This window comes from Marasmius oreades, chromosome 8, assembly GCF_018924745.1.
Source record: "Marasmius oreades isolate 03SP1 chromosome 8, whole genome shotgun sequence".
Lineage (NCBI taxonomy): Eukaryota > Fungi > Basidiomycota > Agaricomycetes > Agaricales > Marasmiaceae > Marasmius > Marasmius oreades.
This window is the reverse complement of record NC_057330.1, coordinates 561,219-585,707: the sequence shown is the minus strand read 5'-3', so window position 1 is coordinate 585,707 and position 24,489 is coordinate 561,219. Positions and strand designations below refer to the sequence as shown.

Below are 24,489 nucleotides of genomic sequence, written 5' to 3'. Positions count from 1 at the left end.
CATCTGGCGATGGCTGGTCTGACATCAACACACTGGACTCCTCTGCTCAGTTCTGTCAAACTGACCATGCACTCTCAGAATGAAAGGCCAAATTAGATTTGAACTTGAATTTCAGGTCTATACCAGGTAACGTCAATTTGAGAGGCACTAACGATGGCTGACAGTATTGATCAGTCCATGGACATTTTGGTCCCAATTTCATGGTGCCTCCTTGAAAAACCACGTAAGGAGGTCTGCTGTTTTACTGATGACTAGCGCAGACCCGTTCGCTCAGGAAAGCGAGCGCTCGTCTCTCATTCTCGAGATCTTGAGAATTTCTCATCTTGAGCACCAAGCCAAACGGGAGTCGATATACGGGAGTCAATGGAGAAACTGATTTGAATAACGTTGTGCATAGTGTGTATAAAGCGGTCCGGAGAGAAACCGGCAGATGTACTACAAGCGTTTGTAGCATTCGTTGAGTAGAGGACAGGCGGCAGTGTGATGGAGAGAAAAGCCCTGGAAGTGGTTTGGGTGAGACAACGCCCATGTTCCTGCAGCAAGATGAGCTCTGCAAGTAGGATATATATATGGACAACTTACTATAAGATGAAGGTAAAAGATTCAGCGGAGCACGTGCTGCGTTTCGCACGCCTCCGGCGTCAAAGCCCGCCAGACCCACGGTTATTTCGCCGTCGCCATATCTTCGTTCACGATCATGGCCCCTTCTGGGAGCTTCAATAATCCTTGTCGAACTCTGGCAGATGTGGCGCTAGACCTCCGAGTAAGAACAGCTGTCAACTTCTCAACATGTATGCAGAATTCCTACTAGTGTTCTTTGGGCACCTTTAACGGGATTGAAGGGGCTCTAGCTGCAACCTAACTCCCTGGTTCCTTTGGTATGCACATTCATTTGTTATAGGGAATGTCGGTCCGTGAATTCAGCTATAAAATAAGTTAAACATACCCCAACATACGACTACTTATTACAGGAAAATACAGAACCAAAAACAACCCCTTCCACCCAAGTATAACAACAATCCGATCATTCTAAGTACGTAGTCCAAAGGAGCGAGAACTTCGTATATGAACCGATGATTTTCTACTGAACATTTCATCGAGGGAAAAAGGGTGAGACTGAACTAATTTTCAAGTCAAAGGTCTATAATAAACCGTCGTCATGAACTACACGCAGTTTCATCAGATGAGATAGCATTTTCTTTTGGAGGAGATAGATAACTTACTTTACCCTTGTATCGCGACGTAGACGCTAATCCAACCACTCCGTTCTTGATAGCACTCGTACAAAGATGGCCAAGGACAGCATGACTTGGTACAGGAAGGGAAGGTTTGTCACCGAGACCTTCATGAAGCGTAGGTGCAGAAACCCCCGACGCTGCACCTGCAGTCGAGGAACAGGTGTAATCCACGCTACCATGACCCATGTTCAATCCAATTTTATCGCGAGGAGATGCGGACGATTTAAAACCTTTATCCCCGTTCTTTCTGACCAACATGAGATTGAGAATAGGTCGGTCTAGAAACCGACAGAGTTCAGGTGGGAAAGGAGCGTCTGGAATGGGAACCGATGGATCAGGCGACGATCCTTCGGTCTCTGCCTCCCCCTCGGCACGAGAGAGAAAGGCTTCCTCCTCTGATGCAACCTCTAGGAGCTCTAATGGGATTTCGCTCGTCCAACCGGCTTCATAGTGCAAGAGAGCTGAAAGTGCTTGACCGGGAGGGGCAGGTGAGCCGCCAGATGGAGACGCGCAATCATACATGTCCTCGCCTTCTTCATCCTCATCGATAGAATCCCATACAGACGAAGCATCGTCGGTAGTGTTGAAGATGGAAGAAGCAATGCTCGTCCGAGAGCTACTATTTCTGTCTCTATCGTCAAATATCTTCTGTGTCGATGATGATGAGTGGATTTGGTCATCGTGAACTTCATTGACAGGTTCTTTGTCGCGGCCTGAGGAAGTTAGGCCAACCGCGACATTGTTGACAGGTTCAAGAACGCGGTCCACGATGGATGGCTTGTGTTGAACGATAAGAGGCGGTATGCGTGTATGTGGGGGGGAAGGGGTTTAACGAGCTGAATGAAGCCTTAGCATGGGTTTCCAGACTCGATTATAAAAGCAAATCAGAGGAATATAAACGATGAGCGGGATTATGACGGTGGGGAACTTTAGGCATATTACGCCTTACCTCGCTTCAACGCCACTAAATTGCTCTTGCTTCGTAGCAGGGAAATCACCGCAATCTAACCCTACTGGCTAGTTCAAAAAATACCGAGCGATCGCAATTATACTGTCGAAGTCGAGAAACATGCGTGGAGTTTGCGTGGGATGAGGCCGATATGATAGCATTGAATATTGAATATGCAATCGCAAAATGAACAAGAGGGCAAAGCGGAAACGCTGATAAGGTGTTTTCTAGACCGACTTCTGTTGATTTGAAGAAGTTTAGGCACGCACCATGTTTGCGGTCCACCAATACCTTTTTAACCTCGAATGCAATCCAGGGTCGTCATAATTCGCGATTGTCCTAAGATTGGATAGTTATTGCCGTCATTACCACCAACGTTGGTGATAATGGGCCCAGATCGAGTAAAGAGTCGGTGGTGGTGGTAGTAGGCTTGAGAAGGATGGTTTGTGCGGAATGTGTTCACTGGCACCGGTCACCAGTCAACGTTTCAATAATTTCAATCGTCATCGTTGTCGTCTCGCCGCAGGCTTTGTCGGGATCCCGAAAGCAGGCATGGATTCATTGACCTCTGCGTACCCGATATCATACTGATTCTGTTCAGGTTATGTTTATCCCTCTGCTCATCCGTTGTAAACAACGAAAGCATCATTGTCTCCCCACGTTCAAACTACAAAGATTTTCATCTACTTAATAAAGCAGTCTCAAGGTTTCTTAAAATCTTTCAACCATTCCTTGACGAAAGCAATCGTCTCCTGGTGGATCTTGAGGATTTCTGGCGGCTCGTCGTTGATATTCGCGAGACCATTCTCATCCCAGTGATGAACAGCACCTAGATAAAGGTTAACAAATAAGGAAGAGTAAGGGGAGGGACAGCGCTTACCGGGTATGAGCTTGAATGGCCGGAGAATGGTGTCTGGCCTGTCCTTTGCGTAGTATTGGCTGTGGGGGCAATCAGGCCTCCAAGGGTCATCTGCAACATGTTGGTCAATAACCTGAGCCCCAGCATGATCAAGTGAATGTCACCTTCGCCATCGATTATAGCCAGTCTGTCAGCCGCGATAGCAAAATCCCCAAGTTTGTTGACCGATTCGATGTCTGGAAGTTTCGGAACTTTGAAGTGTTGCCCAGGCAGATAGGCTTGAGCACATATTTTATCGAGATATGCAAGGTCAATTAAGTTGGAGATGATGCGTGGAGTAGCAGGGTTGGGGGGTGCAGTCTAGGATAGCAGGAGAATGAGGTTCTCCATCAAAAACGAAGGAGTGTTTCGAGACTAACCGTGAAGTAACCCCACTGGGTACAAACTTGGAATTGCCACAACCTCCAATCTTCGCTGAGGTCGGTATTTTGATATACCGTATCGCTAAACGTGCCAAAGCACTAATGAAAACAACCTGCTCAATCTCATGACTAGGCACCGTTTTTGAAACGACACTTACGGCTTCCTGGGAGCCCTTGCAACTTGAAGCAACACGCTGAAAAAGCTTGTTCTTAGTCCGAGTTTTTCGGTCAGATACGGGTTCACATACCGTCTTGATGTAATCGGCATAGTTGGCGAGAGCATAGTCAACCGTAAGATTATTACCAATGGAAACAAGCCTGTGCGGGCTTTCAAAGTCCAATCCCACGACGGAATGGTCAAGTCCAGACGGGGGAAGGTTAATCGCATCGCAGAAACGATCGAAACTGGTGCTTCCTACGGCAGGATCCCAGTTCTTACTCTGCCACCCACCAAGAGGGCTCTACAAACACAATGAATTGCATTCCAATTTACAATGTGAAGGTCCACATTACCGTAATAAGAGATACGAAATCGACGTCATGCTTCAAGTCGGTGATACCAAATTGTTTCTTGAGTGCCGCGGTTTGTGTGCCCTTGGCTAGTATAGCGTCGATTCTTTTCACGGATCCGACAAGATTACGAGAACAAGTTGCATTGGCAGCAAGTCGGATGACATCCATGTATTCCCAGTTACTCAGAGCTGCATGCGTTACTCCTACGGACACGACTTTTTAGGCGGCCCGCACACTTTTAATAGACGACTTCTTACCGCTTGAAGCGATGGCACCGAACACGAGTTTGGGGTAGAGAATGCGCATATGGGCCGAGCGAGCACCAGCATACGAACCCTATATCACGAGTGCGGGATGAAAATATCTTCGTGTGAAGAAGACGTTACACCTACCCCGTAGTAAATCCAAGGCGTACCAGGCGAAGTCAAATCCTCGTCGATGCCGGGAAACTTGACATTGGCCATGAAGTTCGCGCTATCAGCAGCGGCTTGGTCGTTATTTAAAAACCTATCATGGGGTCAGGATGTTTCATGTGGAAAAAAATGATGAATAGTACCTGAGGGAGTCGGTAGTAAGGTTCTGGGTGACGAACGACTTGCCTTGAAGTTTCGCAGCAAGTCAGTAAACGGTCTATCGATTCTACGAGAAGTATCCGCACCGTAATATCGATGTTCCAGTACAATGCCAATACCACCTATTTCACGTGTGAGAATATCCAGGATTCCAGTGTCGAGGTATGGTAGCCTGTCCTATTATCGAACTCAGAACGACGGCATGGTTGAGAAACCATAATCCAATGACTCACTTCGCCGCTGGTTTCTCCACCATCCAACACGAACACAGGCCCATTTTTTCCCGGCGTGTAATGCCTAGTACTGAACCAATATCGTTGTTTGAATGTTCCAGTGTTTTTCTTGTCGAAGTGGTCAGTTGGTTGTTCAAACCACTGCTCCGGGAACTCATCCTGACGAGCCTGAACGGCGGCGGTGGTGTCACCTTGGATAACGACTCGCCTTGCGCCGGAGCGCCGAGGAGAAGCAGCCTGAGCCTTTTCGAGTCTCCAGAGATTGACACCTTGAGCACCCAAGTTAAAAGATTGAACTGCAAAAACGGAGCCTGAGGAGGCGAAAATTGCCAGCAGGAGAGAGATCCTCATGGTTGAGAATAGAGAGGATTGCGCGAATAAGTGCCATGTTCTAACTTCTGATCCATGTGAACAATATTGGGTTACGTTCGTGGGGCAAATACAGTCCGGCGATTCAACAAGACACCGACCCTCCTTGTCTTTCACCCTCATCTTGCTCTCCTCCAACTCCCATTTATCATGGCGAAACAGCAGCCAAGATATTCATTATTCACGCCACCAACGCTTGAAACGTCAGAGCTTGTCAAGGACACGTTGGACCACGAGAAAACCGATATGCTCATAGACAAATGGCTCGAGCATCGAGGGCACCCTCACGACGCATATCACGACTGGTTTCTCTGCATTCGCGAACGAAAACACGCACATAACCACAAGCAAACGTTGCTCTGGAACAAAGGAGAATTCGTTCCCGAAAACATCTTTTGCAGAACGGTCGATACGGGGAGGTTGATTCCTCTTGATAGAACATGGAAAACCCATGTTTATTATCACAGGTCCATGCAAGATAGGAAACTTCCTATGATGCCCGTCGTTTTTACGATGGTACGTATGTTATTTTGGTCTTTCTTCTCTCATTAAAATCTCGTTTTCTACATAGCTGCCAGAACTCATGCTGTTACGAGGAATGCACGACAATGGATGTGATGATATTTACATTATTGTGACGGATCTGAAAAAGCAGGAGATGGACGATGTAACTGAATACTTTAAACTCGTTTGCCAACATACTTTTGGGCGGGCGTGTAAACCCAGTCTCGAACGTCAGATCCAATATGAACGTGAGTGGCGACCCCTTCTCTTGGCATTACCAGTGATAAAACTATCAATCACAGATATGAGGATTACCCATTCTCTTCATCGTCATCGAAGGTTACCATGTTTTCCTCAAATCGATCTAACATTCCGTGCATTGCTCTACGAGAAGAAACCGCGTTTCCTGATCCTTTTTTCCCATCAAACGACATCCTACTCCCAGATCCTTTTCACCCACCCCTCATACGTACCGGATGAAGATATCTTTTACGATTACCCAACTGGCTGCCCCAACCCATGCTGCACAGACGACTGTGAGATGATCCGCTTCCCCAGACGAGGTCTTGAAACTGCCGCGGTTTTGGATATCAAGCGGGTCGGAAAGTTTGGAAAGAAAGTTAAAGAACGGTTGATGTGTAATTGGATCGAGTGCGACGTGTGCTTTTCGGAAGAACCTGCTCCTGGTTTTCCAAAAGTTCACGACAGAGATGGGAGCACTGAAGGATCGGAAGAATCTATCAACAGCAAGAGGAAGGTGGGGACGGTACCAGGCCAGCTTTGTAGCAAATGCAGGCTGGTTCGATATTGCTCTATCGAACACCAAAGGAATGATTGGGATGAGCACCGGCGAGTATGCGTCAAGATGACCTGACGCATGCGAGCCATGCGCAGCACACCCGGTTCCGTCGCTGCTGTCAGTTTCAAGATTCTTCCATTTGTTGCCTGCCCTTGCTTAATTATATTTTGCAATTCACATTCGCATGCAACTTCCGCCTTGTCACTTATTTAGCACCGTTGTATCAGGACTTGTTCTCATGTTTACATCTTGTACCCTTCATGTATAGTATTCTTCTGATAGTTCGAACCCCACACTTTGCTTCGGGCATTTTCGACCTCTTCATTTTCATGGCCGCGGTCTAGAGCGGTGTTGCACGGCAACCTGCCTGCCAATTTCGAATGGAAACCAGGTATCATTCAGATATTAATAACTACTTGGGCACGACCCTTCGGCCGTTTAAGCGTACGAAGTTAAGCCTGTCGAACTTTGAGCGAGCCTAGACCAGCGAGGAAGCTTTTGTTGATGATGGACACCCCACGAGCATAGATTTGATTGGTGTAAACCTGCAAGAATTCGAAATCCGCAATGTCAATGACCAGCAAGTGGCGTAAATTAGCTTTCGTGAACTGACCACTTCGTCGTAAACAATAGTCGGAACTTTCTTGTCACAAAGAGTTGAGCTTGGGTGTATTTTGACAGCCTGAAATAGCGATTTTAGAATTAAGAATCCAGGGGATTTTGGGGGAAGGTAGAGGCTCTAAAACTGACCGAATGCCCCATCGTCTGTTTATACGACCCATCTGGCTGCAAGAAAGCCGTATTTGATACCAATCCATGTCCAAGGCTCTGAATTACAGGGTCTTCCTTCTCTCCACAACTAACCTTCCAATCAATCCCCAGTCTCTCACAGGTATGCTGCAACTGTTCTCTGATATCAATAGCCTCCAACAACGCACGTTCATTCAGGAAATGTTTCCGACACCACTCTCTCCTCCCACTCTTATTCTCTGAGAGAGCGACATCGTTATAGGCGCGTACAACGTTCAAAATGGTGAGATGATCGCCACTTGCGTGTTTGAACTTTCTCCGTGCTTCAGCGACAGCGTCTCTCTGCTCGGAAGATTCCACGAAGACCTTGGAGGAAGCTGAGAGGACGGAGATGACCGTTAATACCTCGTTTGTGCAGCCGTACTCCTTCGAGGCCAAGACAGCACGGCTGTACACGGGTTCTAGGGGAAACGCAGCCATGTCTCTTCCGATCTCGGTGATTTCTCCTGTCGAGTCAAGGGCACCAATCAGGTAGAGTGTCTTCAATGCTGATATCACTAAGAGGGAAGGTCAGGGCCGATGAAGTTGAGGGAAGGTTAAGTTTGACTACGTGCTTGAGTCTATATCCGGCCTATCCATGAGATCCAATGTCTCCAGGCTTTGACCTAAACATTTGAGCTGCAACATGGGAGACGTCAAGCCACAACGCAAGATTTCTGGCTCAGCAGACGTCGCCATATTCTTGAAGGAATCTTCGGTGTACAACCGGAAACAGAAACCCGGTCCCTAAAACAGTGAAATGGTTCAGAGAGGAACCTTTGAAAAAACAAAATCTTTGACGTACTTCTCGTCCTGCACGACCTGCTCTTTGCATGGCGGAGGATTTGGTTATATCTCTGGTCATTAGGGTATCAAATCCTTCGAAAGATTAGACGACACGACAGTGAGTAGGAGATACTAACGTACCACCGCCAGTATTTTTCGCTAGGTATCGCTTTTCTTTACATTTGCCTGTGTCGATTACATATTTTACTCCTGGTATCGTAATAGACGTTTCAGCAATATTGGTTGCCAATATACATTTTCTCGTGTTGGGTGGCGTAGAGTGGAAGACTTTTGCGTTTTGCCCGGGAGCTTGGGATGCGTACATGGTGCATATCAGAACCTTCAGTGGATGTAGATGAGTTATCGTAAGAGCAGAAGAGTGGCCGCGGATCTTACTTCTTGTTGACCATGAGGTAGTTGGTTGGCGTATAGTCGTATTGACTTTTCTAAGCTCTCTATGTCCTCTTGGCCCGGTAGAAATATGAGGACGTCTCCAGGTGGTTGATCTGTGTGGATCTGGAAGAACGTCCTCAATGCAGAGTCAACGTAATCAACTTGACTCTGTGCACAGTGGTAGATTGTGACAGGATGTTGGCGACCTTGAACGTAGATGATCTTTGAACTTGAGAAAGCGTTGAGCCTCTCACACCGATTCTGCGAGGATAGCAAGGAAACCTACCCAGGAAAGAACTTGCCGAATTTTTCCGCATCGAGAGTGGCACTCATGATGATGATCTTTAGCTTTTCCTTCTCTTTTTCTTTGCCCTTTCCCTTAGCTGGTTCATTCCGTTGTTGTTGAATCGTTTTGAGATTGGCGATGAGAAGGTCGGTACGCAAAGAGCGCTCGTGTGCTTCATCCACGATGATGATACTATATTTGCTCAACAACGGGTCTGACATGAGCTCCCGAAAGATCATTCCGTCCGTGAGATACTTGATGCGAGTTGCAGGGCTGGAGCGCTCATCGAAACGAACAGCGTATCCAACGACCGAACCTAACGACGAGTTCTGCTCAGTGGCAACACGAGCTGAAAGCGAAGTGGCTGCAACCCTTCTCGGTTGTGTAACGGCAATCATGCCATCGCCAGCCATTCCGGATTCCAAGAGATATTGGGGGACCTCTGCCAATAATACGCTTAAACTCTTTTTTTTTTGGGTCAAAGACATGGTGACGTACGTGTTGTCTTCCCAGAACCGGTCTCTCCCAAAAGGACGGTAACATCGTGCTCACGAAACTCGTTGAGGAGAGCCTCCTTTCCTATCGTAAAAAACTTGGTTTGTAAACAAAAATGAGCCGAGAAAAATGCACCAGAATTCACCTCTTGCAATAGGTAGATTCGCCCGTTGTTCCTGTATAGCAGCATGCTTGGAAGACGTTGCTACTGGAACCCTTGGGACCGCTACATCCGCCGAGTCTTCCATATGGACAACTGTGGTACCGTTGACGAAGCCGTTAGGTTTTTTGGAGGGTTTATGTACGCCATTTGGCATCGAAGTCGAAACACCATTGACTTTTGGATGCCTTCTCCTCCCTCTGCTTTCATCGTCGCTAACCTCGACCCATGTGGGTCGAGGTCGTTTGAACGAGCGTCCTCGATGGCTTGGTGGTTTGCGACTTTCGTGAAAAAGTCGTAGAGATTTTGCACACATTTTGAGGAAGAAATCTACGTGTTGTATGCTGCCAGAGACTGTATAAGTTTCGGAAAGTGGGTCATAGAAACGTTGAGGGAAAAAAATGGGTAAAGCTGAAGCGCTCGATACAGTGCCGGGATACTGAAAATGGTAATTACATTCGATTCCGGCTCCGGTACTCCGAACCTCCGGCTCTCCCCCTTCGTTTGCTGGACACACATTGGCCCTCTGTACATCACCAAACACATAATGGAAACCCCAGAGACACCTCCTACTCCCGCAGACACCCATTCCAAAAGCTTGAGCTCGCCCGATCTCGCTATTCCAGAAACCCGAGATGGTTTTTTTGGGTATACCGATGAGAAGAGTCTTCAACAAGCAAGTGCAGAACATGTTTGCCTCGTCCTCATGTTTATCTCATCAATAATCAGATCGGCGAAAAATATTGGGCACACAGACGAGGGTCCGATGCACCTTCCGAAGCGACTGCTTCGTCTTTCAAAGGATTATCAACTGTCAGCGCGAAGCTCGGAGAGCAATCCACAAACGCCAACCCGTTCTTCGAGGGCGAGGACGAGAGATCTGCGACAGGCGACCTGGGTATGTAAGAAAGCATCTCAACCTATCGTTGCTCGTCTGATTACTTGAGTGCAGGGACAACGACTGCACCCGAACTACTCCGACTGTTCCACTCTTTGCAAAGATGCCTTGAATTGCGCGATAAGTATCTCAGAAAGTCGAAGCAAAGGCTTGGTGACAATCCCAAGGACAACGATGGGCATTTCCCGGGCTTAGGCGAAGACATAGCAGATGTGAACGGAGTCAGGCCGGATGCCGATTTCTCAAAAAACTCACCACCAACGCTCTCAGAGAAGCATTGGAAGATCTATCCAAAACCACCTCCACCACATTGGCATTGGACGGATAAACAGCCTATCGTCGGTCAGGATGGCGCTTACACCCCAGGCGAATTCGAGTTTGAGCAATGCGAAATACCGGGACAAGATTCCTATGAATTTGGAATCGATGACACTGGAGTGTATCAGGTATATGAAGATACCAAAAGTCGTGTGTATCTTCTTCTTTTCTCCCCGCCAAAACCGATCTGACTTCCTCGATAATAGGAAAGGCAAATAAGCCTGTATACGAAGTGCCCACCATCAAGGAATACTTTCAGGATCTCGATTATGTTCTAAACATCATCTCTGATGGACCCACCAAAAGTTTCGCATTTCGACGGCTCAAATACTTGTCAAGCAAGTTCACAATGTTCAGTCTGATGAACGAGTTCCAGGAATTGGCAGAGATGAAGGTTTGTGTGTCTCCGTGGACGTCAGCTTCCTTGTCTGACTGTCATTCCTCTCTGAAAGAGTGTTCCTCATCGGTAATGTCTTCGAGGAAACGACATATCTACTTTCCTAATCAAGGCTCTCCGTCCCAGTGACTTCTACAATGTGCGAAAGGTCGATACCCATGTCCACCACTCTAGTAGCATGAATCAGAAGCATCTTCTTCGCTTTATCAAGTCCAAGATGAAAAGAAATCCCGATGTAAGAGTATCCGTATTGAATGGTCTATATCATCTCATTCTTTTTCCAGGATGTGGTCATTTTTAGAGATGGCGCCGAGCTCACCCTCAAACAAGTTTTTGAATCGTTGAAGCTCACGGCCTACGATCTTTCAATAGACACGCTAGACATGCACGCTCATCAAGATTCATTCCATCGTTTCGATAAATTTAACCTCAAATATAATCCGATTGGAGAATCACGATTGAGGGAAATATTCCTCAAGACCGATAACTATATCCAAGGTCATTACTTGGCTGAACTGACGAAAGGTACAGTGATCTTCTCTGTACAATACGCTACAACTCACTTCGTTATAGAGGTTATGACTGATTTGGAGCAGAGCAAGTATCAGGTCAGTGTTGGTCTCGTCGAATGTTTCGCCTCACTTAACCTCACACGTAGAATTGCGAATGGAGATTAAGTATCTATGGGAGAGAGCTAGATGATTGGGACAAGCTAGCAAAATGGGTCGTTGACAACAAATTATACTCACATAACGTCAGATGGCTTATCCAAGTACCTCGCCTATACGATGTCTACAAAGCCAGCGGACAAGTGCAGTCTTTTGAAGACATTCTTCGAAGTCAGTAAACCTTTGAATTGTTTTTTCTAGCTTTACTGACTCAATAGCAAGATTTGTTCCAACCTCTATTTGAGGTTACGAAGGATCCGCAATCGCATCCGGAACTTCACGTCTTCCTACAACGCGTCATCGGGTTTGACAGCGTAGACGATGAATCAAAAACAGAACGTCGTGTTTATAAGAAATTCCCGTATCCACGAGTTTGGACCGACGCGCAGTCACCTCCTTACTCTTACTGGTTTGTCTTTACATACCCCGTTGATGTAACGTTGCTGATGCACAGATAGGATGTATTACCTCTACGCCAACATGGCTAGCCTCAATAATTGGCGTCAGAAACGTGGTTTTAGTGCGTTCTTTTTGCCATTATGCAGGCAAGGGTCGACTAACAATGAAGCAGATACATTTGTGTTACGACCGCACTCAGGCGAAGCCGGAGACACCGATCATTTGACTTCTGCATACCTTACCAGCCATTCCATTTCGCATGGCATTTTGCTCAGAAAGGTTCCAGCATTGCAGTACCTATTCTACCTGAAGCAGATCGGCATAGCCATGAGCCCGCTCAGCAACAATGCGCTTTTCCTCGCTTATGAGCGGAACCCTCTTCCGGAGTTCTTCAAAACGGGGCTCAATGTCAGTCTTAGCACGGACGATCCGCTTCAGTTCCATTTCACGAAGGTGAGCAGACGCTGGCGAAACGTAGGGGGGTGTGAGGGTTTAATCATGTATCATTTCATAGGAACCGTTGTTGGAGGAATACAGTGTTGCAGCTCATGTAAGTTCAGGCTTACAACGTTCTTTCTTCTTTGTCCTCATTTTGTCTTTTTAGATCTACAAGATGCCACAAAGCTCGTTAGCAGAGCTCGCCCGCAATTCCGTTATACAAAGTGGATTTGAGATGGAGGTCAAAAGGCACTGGCTCGGCAATGAATGGTATCTTCATGGAGCAGCTGGTAACGACATCCATAAGGTTCGTCGGGTAGTCTCTGGTTAAATGTAGAAACGACTTAAATCCTGTATACAGACCAACGTACCGAACATACGGCTGATATACAGACATCAGGCATTGCTTGAAGAATTGGATTTAGTGTACGGTAGGACGCCAAAGTCGTCCACCACTCGCGGCAGGCATGCGCTCGAAGGTCATCAGCCCACTGCTGACACTCTAGCAGCTTTGGCTATGGAGAAGCGTTAAAGCAAACCACCGGAGTAACATGTATTACCAGGAGACCTTGCTACTCGTGCAAAATTCAATGCGTTTATGAATGGCCCTCGTGTCTAACTTAAACATGTGACGATACAACCCCCTGTGATGGTCAGTCGAATTTTCTTTGAAACCTCGAGCCTGATAACATGACTGTGCAGAGAGAGAAGTTGCTTCGTAATTCCCATCGGCAGTTAATCGGAATATACGTAGCCTTCCCGCAAATTGTCCCTGCTTTTCTTTCCATCCCCAGCTTCTGTCCGGGCCGTAAAGGTTGTATTTAAGATCTTCACGTCCTTTTCCTCCCATGTCCATCCTCCAACCGCCCTTTTTTAAGTAATTAGGATGAAGTTACTTCGAACTTCGGTCGCGCTCGCTCTTGCGTTATGTAAATTATCGTATGGGCTCGACAATGGGATCGGGAGGACTCCAGCGATGGGATGGAATCCCTACAACGCATTCTCGTACGCCTTATTCGTTTCCGGTCCACTGACTTGGACGCATTACTATCAGACTCAAAAACTTACCCTACCAGCTGTGCCAATACCGAAAGTCTAATTCACACTCAGGCTCAAAAACTCGTCGACTTGGGTTTGGACAAGGTCGGCTACAAGTATATGAGTGTGTGAGTGCTTTACAAACTAGATTTCTTCAAATGACTAGATTAATCGATCGCGACATGTTATTTCTTTTTGGCACAGTGACTGTGGCTGGCAAGCAACCCAGCGTGACTCTGCTGGGGGTATCACTTGGAATCCAACGCGTTTCCCTAGTGGAATGGCGGGTCTAGGAAATTTCATTCACGGATTGGGTCTCAAGTACGCGATGTACTCTGTTGGGTGCGTGTTTCGTTAGTTTGGAGAAAACCTCCTCAGTCTGTACCTTGCTCACTATATAATCCAGAGGGTTTTTCTCCTGTGATGACGTCGGAGGAACAGCTCACTGGCTCGGTTCTCTGAATCATGAAGATACCGATGCTAATATCTTCGCTCAATGGGGCGTCGATTACCTGAAGTACGACAACTGCTATTCGGTCAGCGAAACTGACTTTGTGGACTTCAATCCTCCTTTTGAGGTAATTCCTCATTTCAGACGTTCTTGAGTGGTAGCGAAACCTGATGACTTGGCTTTTGCAGCTTAAGGTTTGCTGTTCCACCTCGAGACGAAAGAACGGCACAGGCTGAAACACGTACTGTATATAAGACTCACTTCACGAAGATGCGAGATTCCTTGGCTGCAACGAAGCGCCCAATCCTTTTTGCTGCGTGCGAGTGGGGCTTACAAGATCCTGCAAGGACATGGCCGGGTGGTTCGGTAGCGAACTCCTGGAGAATGTCGTCAGTGTTATCCTTCCTGATCTGTTGAACGCCGACTGCTGACGACAATTATCATTTTGTATACCGGATAGAAATGATATAGGCCCTCCGCCATCGTGGGCCAACTTAATGCGAATCATCAACCAAGTCGTGCCGATTACTGGGTTCGCTGGTCCGGGTGGATTCAATGACCTCGACATGCTTTATGTCGGGCATAACGAACTAACCGCCGCTGAGCAGCAAACTCACTTTTCGTTTTGGGCGGCAGCTAAATCTCCTTTGTTCATCGGCGTCGATTTGACTCAAGGAAATCTGGACAGTGCGTTGTCCATCTTGAAAAATGAGAGAGTCATCGCGATAAATGTGAGCCACCCGGCGTCTTCTGGTTTCGGTTTTATCTTACTAATGGTTTTGCAGCAAGATCCCTTGGGCAAATCGATCAACTTTAAAAGGCGATACACCAACGATAACGATGTCTGGGCTGGACCTCTTGCTGATGGTTCAACCGTCGTTTGTGGGTGACTTTTTCGCCTTTCATGCTGGGCTTGTTATTGACAGGAAGTCCTTCTTTGCAGTGGTGATAAACCTCCAAGCCTCTTCGCGATCAGTAACATTCAATCTCGCAGACGTAGGGTTTTCTTCCGCCAATGCACAGGATATTATAACCGGAAACAGTTTGGGAAGACTGTCCAACTCGTGAGCACTTCCACCTTCTTTTATGGCTAAATCGGTGATTTCCCTGCGCCTGTCAGACTTACAACTACGCTCCAAGGCCATGGCTCCCTCTTCCTTAAGTTGACATCAACAACTGCCGCTCCTGCGCCTCAATTCACGTTCTATCCCGCTTCTTCTGGTGCACTATCCGGAGGGGCAGCCACACGTACCGTGAATAGTACGACCATCGTTGGGTTTGTTGGAAACGGAGGAAAACTCACTTTGAGCAATATCGACGGTGGAATTTCTGGCGGAACTAAGCTTCTTGCTATCGATTACATCAACGCCGACTTCACCATGACGAACACCGCTTGTTCAAACTGTAGGGAAGCGTTGTTCAGCGTGAACGGAGGGACGGGCGTGCGAGTGCAGATGCCAATCAGCGGCCAGGTGAGATAAAGTTCACTTCTAGTTTTCCCGGGCTTCACTCAAGTTCTTTTCTCCTCTTTCCACCGCCCCCCAGAGCTGGGACATTCTTTTCCAAAACTTTTTGGTTTCGCTTCCGGGATTCAAGGCTGGAAAAACAAATACCATTGAAATATCGAACCCCTCAGCTTTTGCACCTGATTTCTCCAGGATTGGAGTAGCCAGTTGAGGGCGAGGTGCCCCACTTTGATCTGAGAAAATGAGAACTGCCATGGAGCAAGTTGAAGGAAATAGTCAATCCATGCATCTAGTGTATCTACCACGATGTCTAAGCAAACACGAGTCCTCGAAAACCTAAATCATGTAAAAGTACACAAGTTCGATGCTTGTGAACTAACAGAATCGCGAAAAATGCCCTGGCAATTGGGTTTTTTTTCTAGAAATGTTGTTGGTACATACAAGTTCCGCCTACTTGGGTGTATATACATAACGAGCGAGCAACACAACAAAATCGCACAGAGCAAAGAAGGTATGCATGCTAAAGTCTCGAATAAGTAGGAGAGAGACGGTGAAGGACTGATAAATATGAGATTCGATTGTACTGGTAACACATGAAATCCAATGACAGAGCGGACAGAATTTGAAGGGGTAAAGTCTAACAAGTCTTTGCACCTTCCTCCCAAACCTCCCTTGATACAACGCCCGCAGTTCGACAAACAGGACACGAAACCAAAACCTCCTCACTCTGTGCAGCGTCTCCCGCGGCAGCCCACATCGGGTTCGCCACCCGACTAGCGGAGACGAGACACGATGGATGGAAGGTATGCTCACATATGACGTTCATCTTCTTTTTGGTATCTAACTCGTCCTCGTCTTCCTTTGCCTTCCCTTTGCCTTTATCCAGGCTAGGTGACTTTTGCATGATATGCACCTGTTTCTTTTTCTCTGGTTCTACGACTACCGGATCGTCATCCGAGGGACCGATCCCGCAACTCATATCCCAACATCTGAAACCTGCTTCACGTTCCTTCTTCTCGACCCGTCCGCGGAACGTTGGACCGGGTGCAGGTGGAGGAGCCCATTTTTGCTCCGCAAGGGGAGGGGTAGATGGCGGTGAAAAGAATGAGCTCTGTGTCCATCGACGCTGAGGCGGAGGTCGAGGATTAGCAGACGTTTGGGTTCGGGGAAGCGTCGGTAACGGAGGTAATGTTGGTGGTGGTCGCTCCTCACCGTTCCAAGACCTAAGGAACTGGTCAAACGTCATGTAAGTGTTGTCATCATTAGAACTATTTTGTGTTCTTGGCGGCGATTGTGACGGTGGGGTTTGTGTAGGGAAGGGCTGAGGTGCGGATGGTGGCGTCTGCGCTTGAGCAGGCGGGCGAGGTGGTAAAGAAACGTGAATTGGAGGGGGAGGGATTACTGGCGCTGGTTGTGGGGGTTGGACTTGCACGGGCGAAGAGCCGGAAGCTTGAGCAGGACCTCGAGCTGAGTCCGAGCGTGAAGCAGATGTGTCACCAGTATCTGTTGGATTGGAATTTCCAGACGAACCATTATTGCCACTAGACGACATCCAGGGTGGTAATACCGTTGTTGAAGGTCTGGGTCTGGGGCGTGGTTGCCGTTCAGGAGGCGCAGGTCTTCTCGGGTTCCTCATAGCCATCGGCATCGGCATCGGGTTACCATGTGCTAATAGGGTTTCGTTGATCTGTCTCATCGCATCCTCCATAGAGGATGCAGTCCCAGAATAACTAAATCCAGAATCATCACGGGAGAAGTGAGGACCCGACCCACTTGGGGTACGAGATGAACGTGGTCCATTGTGCCTTGAGGGTCGTGCTCCGGGGAAACTAGAGGAAGACCTTGAAGTCTGCGACGGGGTCGACGTAGACCGAGAATGCAAGCGACTGTGCTCTTCTCGCGCTCTATCGTCGATGGGAGAGAAGATCTGTTCAAACTCCATGATAACGTCGCCATCCTCGTCGAAGTTGGGAGCAGAATTGTCCCCATCCCCCGTTCCTTCAGCGACGACATTATCGGGACGTAATGTCTGGTATTGCGGAGTTGCGGTTGGTCGAGGTGGAGAAGAAGGTTGCGAACGTGAACGTGATTCATCCGCAGAGTTTTCATTGCTTCGCGTGGTCCCATTGGAGGCCGGGATGGCAGGAGTAGGAGCGTCCCTGTTGGTCCGCCCTCTCATGTTACCCATAGGAAAGCCAGTTGGTAACGCAAATCCGGGAACAACGTCAGAACCTGGAGGCCCAATGATCATGTCGAATCCGATAGTGAAAACCGGTCCACCACGAGGATCGTGTCTATGTCCTGCTGCGGTACCAGTTACATTTGCATCCGGCGAATTTGGTGGTGGCATCGCGGTCGATTGTTGTGATTGCTCAGGTGACACGGCAGATTGGTTGGGTGTCTGGGAAGTCGCCGGCTCCGCTGTGGTGGGTGTTGCTCCAACATTACCACCTGCACTCAAGTCCATCACGACTTGGATTGGTCCTTGCCCGGTGTTCAAGACACGAACGCGAGGTTGGCGAGTATTGGCTAGTAACAAAATCTCAACTTCCAAACAACAATTTACCCGACAAGTGTACTTACCTCCATCACCAGCGGTCACTTCATTAGAAAATGGTGGTCCGAGCATCCTAAGCACCATTCGTTCTATGAAACCTTGTATCGTGCCATCTGAAGAGGTATCATTGTTTGCATTGGTAGGATTCGCATCTTCAGGATTGTTGGGAGGATTTTGTGGCGTCGCATCAGTCGGTCGAGCGGATTGTTGCGGCGCTTCTGTGTTCGTTGTTTGAGGACCACCCGTAGTGTTGGCCGCAGGGGCAGAATCTTCGAAGAGGAAGATAAGGGGAAATGCCATGAGTACATATCGGTAGCATGCATCGTAGAAGCGGCGGAAAACAGAGGTAAAAAAAGAACTCACCGGGGGTTGGGCCAGGACCTCTACCACCTCCAAATAGCCTGCTCAACTCTGCGAGGGACACCATATCGTTTAAAAACTCAACGTTTGCTGGATGATCATTATTGCCGTCATTGCCTCCTGGGGGTGCAGCTGGTGTTCCCGCGGGCATTGGGGGAGGTACACCGAAAAAACCGCCCATTCCCATCGGCATGCCTCTCCTTCTTCTCCGGCCCCACACCCTTCCTTCAGGATCCAGATCGAATCTGCACACTGGACACGTAGTCTGCCTAGGCCGAGAAAACCAGGGGATCAGACACTCTGCGTGAAAGATGTGTGCACAGGGTAAGGAAACTATCTTCTTTTTGTTTTGTTGCTTAGGCCCGTCAGTCGAATCTGGCGCCTTGGCCTCCTCCCGTTGCAACGATGGGCCGTGTGTAGGTGGCTGAGGTGTAGAAGGAGCGGTGGCGAAACTATCGCCTTCCTTCGTGTCCCATTCACCTTCTGCCCCATCCAAGAGACTCTCCCAGCAAACGGCACAACCGGAACCATCCTCTTCGCCGAGAGCTTGGTTCACCTTCTCAAGTCTCCGTACCAGACCCTCGTCGACTTCCTCCAGCCCATCAACGACCAGACGTCCACGATTGGCGTCATCAGTTTCTCGTTCTTCTGTAAATGAGAACAAAGGATGGTTGAACAGATTGAAACCACCAGGGGGAAGAGGAATTGTGAACCCGTCCCCTCGATCGAGACCGGGGACGACACCGATGCCACCGAGCATTGAAAACGGAGACTGATTGGCATTCTCTTGCCCGTTATTATTTTCAGGTCCAGCTCCCCGAGTACCACCTTCAGTGGGCACCCGCGTATCATTACCTGGGACAATGTTCGAATTCTCGCCAATGGCGGAACCAATCGCTCTCAGTAAACTAGGTAGGGCACCGAAAGGAACTGGTATGACAAGGGATGGCCCAGGTCCAGGCCCAGAAAACATATTGCCTGTGCCTGCAGTTGGAGGTGGCTGGGTATTGTGAGGGTGACTGCCACGATTTGGTCCTTGTGACTGCGTTGGCGTTGTTTGCCGAACAGATGAATCGCTAGAATTAGAATTCTGAGATGGCCTTCCCAATGATTGATTGCGTCCAGAGCCTAGGTGCGCCGAATGAAATCTAGAAAGTATACGAGAGAACGTTCCGGGCGGTGGAGGTATGTTTCTGGCTTCGCCAGCAGCGCGTAGTCCAACTCCTGGCACACCACCACCGAAACCTTCGTGGGCATTACGGGTCAGACTATGAGGGTGATGATGTATGATATGATGATAATGAGGGATACTCGGATTGCTGCCGCTCGGTAACGGCGAGTTCGCAAATGGCAGTGCATCGCGGTAAAGGGATTGCATAAACGTGGGCTGAACGTGGACCAGATCAGAATAGAAACGGAAGAGGAACAAACTGAGAACTCACACCGTCAGTATCATTACTAGTATTCGTACCATTATTGGGACCATTAGGAATGCTGCTACTGCGTGAATTACTGGAAGACGTAACATTAGACATGTGCTTAAGTTTGAAGTTAGACGAAGGCCATGATGCTTGTAAACATAGAAACGTACCATATCGCCTTGTACATTATTGAATGCTGCGCTCGTTAATGCTATTCTAGATGCTGCCCTTTGACTAGGGTGTCGTCGGTCCCTCTCTTGATCTCCATCATCGTCCTCATCAACCCTTGCTCTGCGCTGGCCACTTCTGATGGTGGAAGGTGCAGGAGAAGGAGCATAGGAAGAGACATTTGAGGCCGTTGACGAGGGTGGAATGCTTCCATTCTGCATTGCTTCCTCCCCATCACCACCATCCTCAGACTCGGTGTCAGAAACGGCTTGTAAAGGAGGAAGGTCTTCGTCTTCGTCGTAATTGTTTTCATTCATGTGGTGTGTGGAGAGTGTAACTGTATGAGAGCGAGAAACTGTAGAGTAGCTGCTGGCGTTGTTGACCGCATCAACGGCGGTCATGTCGACATCGCGTGATGTCGGGTCTGCGGGGTGCTCGTGCGAGCCGTTACTACTCCCACCAGCGTTTGCATTTGACTGATCTGGACGGAATATTGAACGAAAGATATTGGAGAAGAATCCTGTTGGATTGTGGTGGTGGTGGGACATAAAGGGAATGCAATGTGTAAGCAGCAACTCTGTCGCCTGCTGTTACTGTCATCGCATCGCATCCTTTATGGGTCACGTTCTCACGTTCAGAACCTTCCCGAATGATCTTCAGGCGCTTACTCCAAACTAACGGACCGCTTGAACGACCGTCGAAGTTCCGCGTATATCCCATCCAGGACGATCTATGCCAGAATCATCTATAGGGACATAAAAGGGCCATGGGTTCAATGCGTGAGTCATTGAATCTTTAAGAATTGTGGCGCAGATTAGATTCTTAGAACTGGTTCAGGCTCTCAGGACTTCCAGGAACTATTTACATCCAAACTTGCTCGAATAATATAGAATCTCCATAACCCAAGACTATGGTTCTTCGAACATACGCACCAGCATCTGTCATCACTCTTGGTTCGAACAACGGCATCGTTATTGAAACTTGACATCGAAGAATTCTGAAGCGCCATACATTTCCCTGCGCTCTGACAATTGCCCCGTACATCTATCGCGATTTTTTGGTACAATTTCCCATCTTTCAAGGGGTATATGGTGTCGAAGCCTTCTAAGCTCAGCTCATTAAGGCCCCATGGTGCTGGGCTATCATAAGACCATTCATGCCGACAACAAGTTCATCATTCAACCGCCAAGGGTCACAACCATCTCAAGCATCAGAACACAAAAAGTACAACAGATTTCCTGGCGTCTTTCTCTTCAGCGTCTTGAGAGGCGCCGGTGGCTTTCACAGCTCCAAGAGGTTGTGCCAGAGTTTCCAACTCGTTCCTAAATACTCTGGCGCCTAAGCCATAAATACCCTTGGGGTTCAACTTTCAACAACTGCTTGCTATGGAATGATGATCAAATCGCAGTTCACCGCACTGACGCCCTAAAGGAATTATGAAGATAACACCGTGGTACGATATGTATTCGGAACCCTTCCATCCTACAAATCGTGGTGACGATACATAGGGAGAGTTAGCTGAGCACCGAAGCAATGCATGGGTCTGATTACTATCACGATAGCAGATTATTGGATGCAACGTGTAACATGCAAGTTCTCCTGATTAACTCCAGCAATACGGCATCAAGAGGACGCATTCCATCTCTCTCGGCTCAGCGGGCGGAGCAGATGCCACAGGCCTATCCGAACGACCTTCCCATCCCATTCGGGCTTTCCGTAAAGGTATCCCCTTAGAAAAAGACTAGAGACGAGGAGATAAAAGCTCCGCGGTTGCCTATGAACGCCTCGACAAATATGAAATGAGATCCAACAAAGTCGTGCCACGAGCTCGAATCAAACGTAAGAGGACGCTTCCATATCGAGCATTTCGCCTCCCTACGGAGACGACCACCACTTAGGAGTTAGACCTATTGACAAGCGAGGACATGATATCTTACCTGCATGAAAGGCAGCTAGAATCGAACGCGAATGTTTTCGGCTAGTCTCAAACCGTCCTGACCCTCTTGATAGGCCGTGCCCCGACCTCGCCGTCTGAGTCATCTGAGTCCAAGATGACTCTCCTCAGTTTGATTTGACGTGAAGAGGGTTTTTCCAGTGGAGTCGGAGGGGGGCTTGGCGAAAGTTCGTCGCTTTGGGAAAGAGATGATGGTTTAAGAGGAGGCCTATCTTGACTTGGTGGATGAGCAGATCCCGGAAGAACAGAGGGCGATCTCGGCAGTGGTGGAGGCAAGCGAGTTGAAAGACCTTGGGGAAAAGCATGCACATAAGGTCTTTGAATGGCTTGCCCCGAAGAGCTCGATGAGGAAGTCTCGAATGTGGAGCCTGAAGTGGTCCTCACTGAAGTTAGGGTTGACTCTGATTCATTGTTGCGCTTGATGCCTTCCCTGATACTATCGGAAATGGAGACCAGCTGCCATCCCAGATGATCACACGTTTCGACAACCTTTTCTTCTGTAACTTTGTGATTTACAAATGCCGAACGAACGCTATGGAATTGTTGGATTAGCCTTTCGATATTGATGTGTACTATTTCGGATGTGAGGCTTTTCAGTTCCACTTTTTGCATCGAGATGGGCCTACCAAGATCTATAGCTGATTCCCTCTCCGTAAATTCCTTAGCGGCATCATCGATGGCTTGTTGTTTCTGCTTTGCCAGTTCTCGTTCTTCTGCTGGTCGTTCGGATCAATGATTCGACTAGGTGATATAAAAAAGGTGGGTTCTGACCAGTCAAGTCTCCCATCCGAGAATCCAGTTCCATCTTCACTTTCTGTAATTCATTACGACCAGCCTGCACCATGTCCTGCATTTCTTTCTGCGATCGACGTGAGTCTTCCATCTTGCGCTTCCATTCATCCGCCGACTGCTTCCATTCCTGAATCTGAGCTGTGAACGAGTAAGGATCTACAACGGGAATGTGATCCTCTCGAAATGAGTTTGACCTTTGAAATCTTTTTGCATCTCCTGAATTGCTTGCTCTTTCTTTGCGAGTTTCTCCGCCAGGACCTTCCTCTCTGCCTCAAAGGACTTCTTCTCTTCCTTCAAGGCGTCGTTCTCCGAAATCCACCTTTGTTGGTCCGACTCGTATGTTCTCATAGCCTGTCGAACGGCATCGTAGCCTTCTTCGGGAACGAAAAAACATCGGGATCCTACTTTTCGCTAGCGAAGTTACGACGACATACCTCCCAACTTTCGTTGAACTTCCTTGTTCGCTGTCTTCTCCTTCTCTAACTCGGCCGTCTTAACTGCTAACGCGTTCCTGCATTTCTCTAGTTCAAAAGCGCTCTCATTCAATTTCTCCACATGCACCCTCCGGGCTTGCTTCAACTCGTTCTGCTCTTTGCTCACTTTCATTTCCAACTGCTTCTTCTTGAATTCGAGTAGCTTCAGCTTGATTCGACTTTCCTTAACCTCTTCGTTCAAACGAGTATTGGTGCGCTCAAAATCCGCGTTTTCGCGACGTTTTACTTCGACTTGTTGAGCGAGTTCTGTAGTGCGAGAAATTTCATCTGCGAACGATTGCTTTGAGTTCCGCATTGGCGTAAATCCTGAATGTATGAATCACTCACCTCTGAGCTTCAATTCAGTGTCACTCAAGTTTATCTTCATTTCCTCCAGTTGTCTCTCCAACGACTCTATCTTCATCTGTTGCTCCTTACATGTCACCGACGGCGGTTTCCTCGGAGGGCGGTTTGATTTTCGTGGTGAGAACCCATTCGAACGTGACTCCCTTTCCATTTCCTTCTTTTGTAGAGGCAATTTTGACAGTATGAACGAATCTGGTTCTGGCTCTGGAACTTGAGTGGATTGTGCATCGTCAGGTTTCGGAGAGAAGTCTTTGAAATTCAAATCGTCCGCGTGTCGTGATGGAGAGCCCGAAGGGGTACAATCTCCTCCGTTTTCAGCACCTCCGGTCGGCGACCGGGGTGCTGTCCCCACTTCCAACACCGAGCCTTCATCCAAATCCGCTATCGCACGACCAACTCCAAGCGCTCTAGCGAGTGAATGATCTAGCTTCAAAACCCTCCCCGCTCGCGCCTCTCGCTCCTTCAGATTTCTCGAACAGTACCTGCCAATTTCCTCTCGAACACATGCAGTGCAGGCAATCACGTCTGGTGCATCGGTTGAACACGAAATAGATAAAGCCACGCATCGTGTGCATGCCTTGGAGAAGACCGTCAGAACCACAGTAGCACGAGGAGAAACAACCCTCACCGAATAATCTTCACCATGTTCTGCTATTTCTCTATTCCACCTCTTTATGTCCTCGATAGTAGGTGGCTTCGTGTATTCGTCTAGAAATAGTCTCTTCAGATGTTCGCTTGTATTGGCAATACGGTTTGCTAAGGAAACCTGGTTGGTTTCCATCTTGGGGATTGGGTATATGCTGGTAATAGTGTGAAATGTTACGCGCGGGAGGGAAGAAGAATACTAAACGCGCTGAACTGAAGCAGCGTGTAGCAGTTCTCGTCAGCTTTGGCACAGCATCATGAGAAATATGCTCAACGCCGATCCGAGTATTAATTATGGGAAGAGCGTTGTGAT

The 24,489-nt window shown here is 48.1% G+C and overlaps 9 protein-coding genes across 10 annotated transcripts; 4 read left to right on the top strand and 5 right to left on the bottom strand.

Annotated features, from left to right (window-relative positions):
- Positions 1-1,128: 1,128 nt before the first annotated feature.
- On the bottom strand, positions 1,129-1,760 carry E1B28_012100 (uncharacterized protein; the record flags this gene model as incomplete). The annotated part of the gene is made up of 2 exons (XM_043157174.1): positions 1,129-1,164; positions 1,224-1,760. 2 exons carry the CDS (start codon positions 1,758-1,760, stop codon positions 1,129-1,131), a joined length of 573 nt encoding a protein of 190 aa, XP_043004540.1.
- Positions 1,761-2,888: 1,128 nt separating this feature from the next.
- E1B28_012099 (uncharacterized protein) lies at positions 2,889-5,169 on the bottom strand (the record flags this gene model as incomplete). Its single annotated transcript, XM_043157173.1, has 12 exons — positions 4,787-5,169; positions 4,640-4,730; positions 4,538-4,580; positions 4,374-4,488; positions 4,239-4,317; positions 3,982-4,184; positions 3,717-3,929; positions 3,627-3,662; positions 3,466-3,567; positions 3,211-3,406; positions 3,068-3,157; positions 2,889-3,016 (listed from the first exon to the last, which is right to left on the bottom strand). The coding sequence occupies exons 1-12, from the start codon at positions 5,135-5,137 to the stop codon at positions 2,889-2,891; spliced, it is 1,647 nt and encodes a 548-aa protein (XP_043004539.1). The 5' UTR covers positions 5,138-5,169.
- Positions 5,170-5,250: 81 nt separating this feature from the next.
- Positions 5,251-6,778, top strand: E1B28_012098 (uncharacterized protein). Its single transcript, XM_043157172.1, has 3 exons — positions 5,251-5,671; positions 5,727-5,907; positions 5,962-6,778. The coding sequence occupies exons 1-3, from the start codon at positions 5,306-5,308 to the stop codon at positions 6,531-6,533; spliced, it is 1,119 nt and encodes a 372-aa protein (XP_043004538.1). The 5' UTR covers positions 5,251-5,305; the 3' UTR covers positions 6,534-6,778.
- A 95-nt stretch (positions 6,779-6,873) lies between these two features.
- E1B28_012097 (uncharacterized protein) lies at positions 6,874-9,784 on the bottom strand. Of its 2 annotated transcripts, none has more exons than XM_043157170.1 (10): positions 9,353-9,784; positions 9,211-9,304; positions 8,713-9,154; positions 8,430-8,655; positions 8,175-8,373; positions 8,053-8,126; positions 7,823-7,994; positions 7,209-7,765; positions 7,072-7,140; positions 6,874-7,003 (listed from the first exon to the last, which is right to left on the bottom strand). In XM_043157170.1, the coding sequence occupies exons 1-10, from the start codon at positions 9,395-9,397 to the stop codon at positions 6,911-6,913; spliced, it is 1,971 nt and encodes a 656-aa protein (XP_043004536.1). In that variant the 5' UTR covers positions 9,398-9,784; the 3' UTR covers positions 6,874-6,910. The 2 variants fall into 2 exon arrangements, with proteins under 2 accessions (XP_043004536.1, XP_043004537.1); XM_043157171.1 differs by having other exon boundaries at positions 9,211-9,291.
- Positions 9,785-9,914: 130 nt separating this feature from the next.
- On the top strand, positions 9,915-11,109 carry E1B28_012096 (uncharacterized protein; the record flags this gene model as incomplete). Its single annotated transcript, XM_043157169.1, has 4 exons — positions 9,915-10,058; positions 10,097-10,265; positions 10,320-10,733; positions 10,790-11,109. 4 exons carry the CDS (start codon positions 9,915-9,917, stop codon positions 11,107-11,109), a joined length of 1,047 nt encoding a protein of 348 aa, XP_043004535.1.
- Positions 11,110-11,158: 49 nt separating this feature from the next.
- AMD1 (AMP deaminase) lies at positions 11,159-13,017 on the top strand (the record flags this gene model as incomplete). The annotated part of the gene is made up of 10 exons (XM_043157168.1): positions 11,159-11,215; positions 11,265-11,505; positions 11,554-11,588; positions 11,639-11,819; positions 11,871-12,057; positions 12,107-12,168; positions 12,220-12,500; positions 12,562-12,597; positions 12,652-12,792; positions 12,847-13,017. 10 exons carry the CDS (start codon positions 11,159-11,161, stop codon positions 13,015-13,017), a joined length of 1,392 nt encoding a protein of 463 aa, XP_043004534.1.
- Positions 13,018-13,371: 354 nt separating this feature from the next.
- Positions 13,372-15,770, top strand: E1B28_012094 (uncharacterized protein; the record flags this gene model as incomplete). The annotated part of the gene is made up of 11 exons (XM_043157167.1): positions 13,372-13,490; positions 13,562-13,651; positions 13,728-13,865; positions 13,930-14,101; positions 14,163-14,168; positions 14,230-14,363; positions 14,435-14,705; positions 14,760-14,856; positions 14,918-15,038; positions 15,095-15,446; positions 15,520-15,770. The coding sequence occupies 11 exons, from the start codon at positions 13,372-13,374 to the stop codon at positions 15,649-15,651; spliced, it is 1,632 nt and encodes a 543-aa protein (XP_043004533.1). The 3' UTR covers positions 15,652-15,770.
- A 65-nt stretch (positions 15,771-15,835) lies between these two features.
- On the bottom strand, positions 15,836-20,522 carry E1B28_012093 (uncharacterized protein). Its single transcript, XM_043157166.1, has 5 exons — positions 19,949-20,522; positions 19,800-19,895; positions 18,361-19,744; positions 18,024-18,266; positions 15,836-17,969 (listed from the first exon to the last, which is right to left on the bottom strand). The coding sequence occupies exons 1-5, from the start codon at positions 20,492-20,494 to the stop codon at positions 16,078-16,080; spliced, it is 4,161 nt and encodes a 1,386-aa protein (XP_043004532.1). The 5' UTR covers positions 20,495-20,522; the 3' UTR covers positions 15,836-16,077.
- Positions 20,523-21,342: 820 nt separating this feature from the next.
- E1B28_012092 (uncharacterized protein) lies at positions 21,343-24,414 on the bottom strand. Its single transcript, XM_043157165.1, has 8 exons — positions 24,160-24,414; positions 23,514-24,108; positions 23,127-23,453; positions 22,887-23,066; positions 22,672-22,830; positions 22,527-22,613; positions 21,884-22,472; positions 21,343-21,821 (listed from the first exon to the last, which is right to left on the bottom strand). Exons 1-7 carry the CDS (start codon positions 24,310-24,312, stop codon positions 21,931-21,933), a joined length of 2,043 nt encoding a protein of 680 aa, XP_043004531.1. The 5' UTR covers positions 24,313-24,414; the 3' UTR covers positions 21,343-21,821; positions 21,884-21,930.
- Between the last annotated feature and the right edge of the window lie 75 nt (positions 24,415-24,489).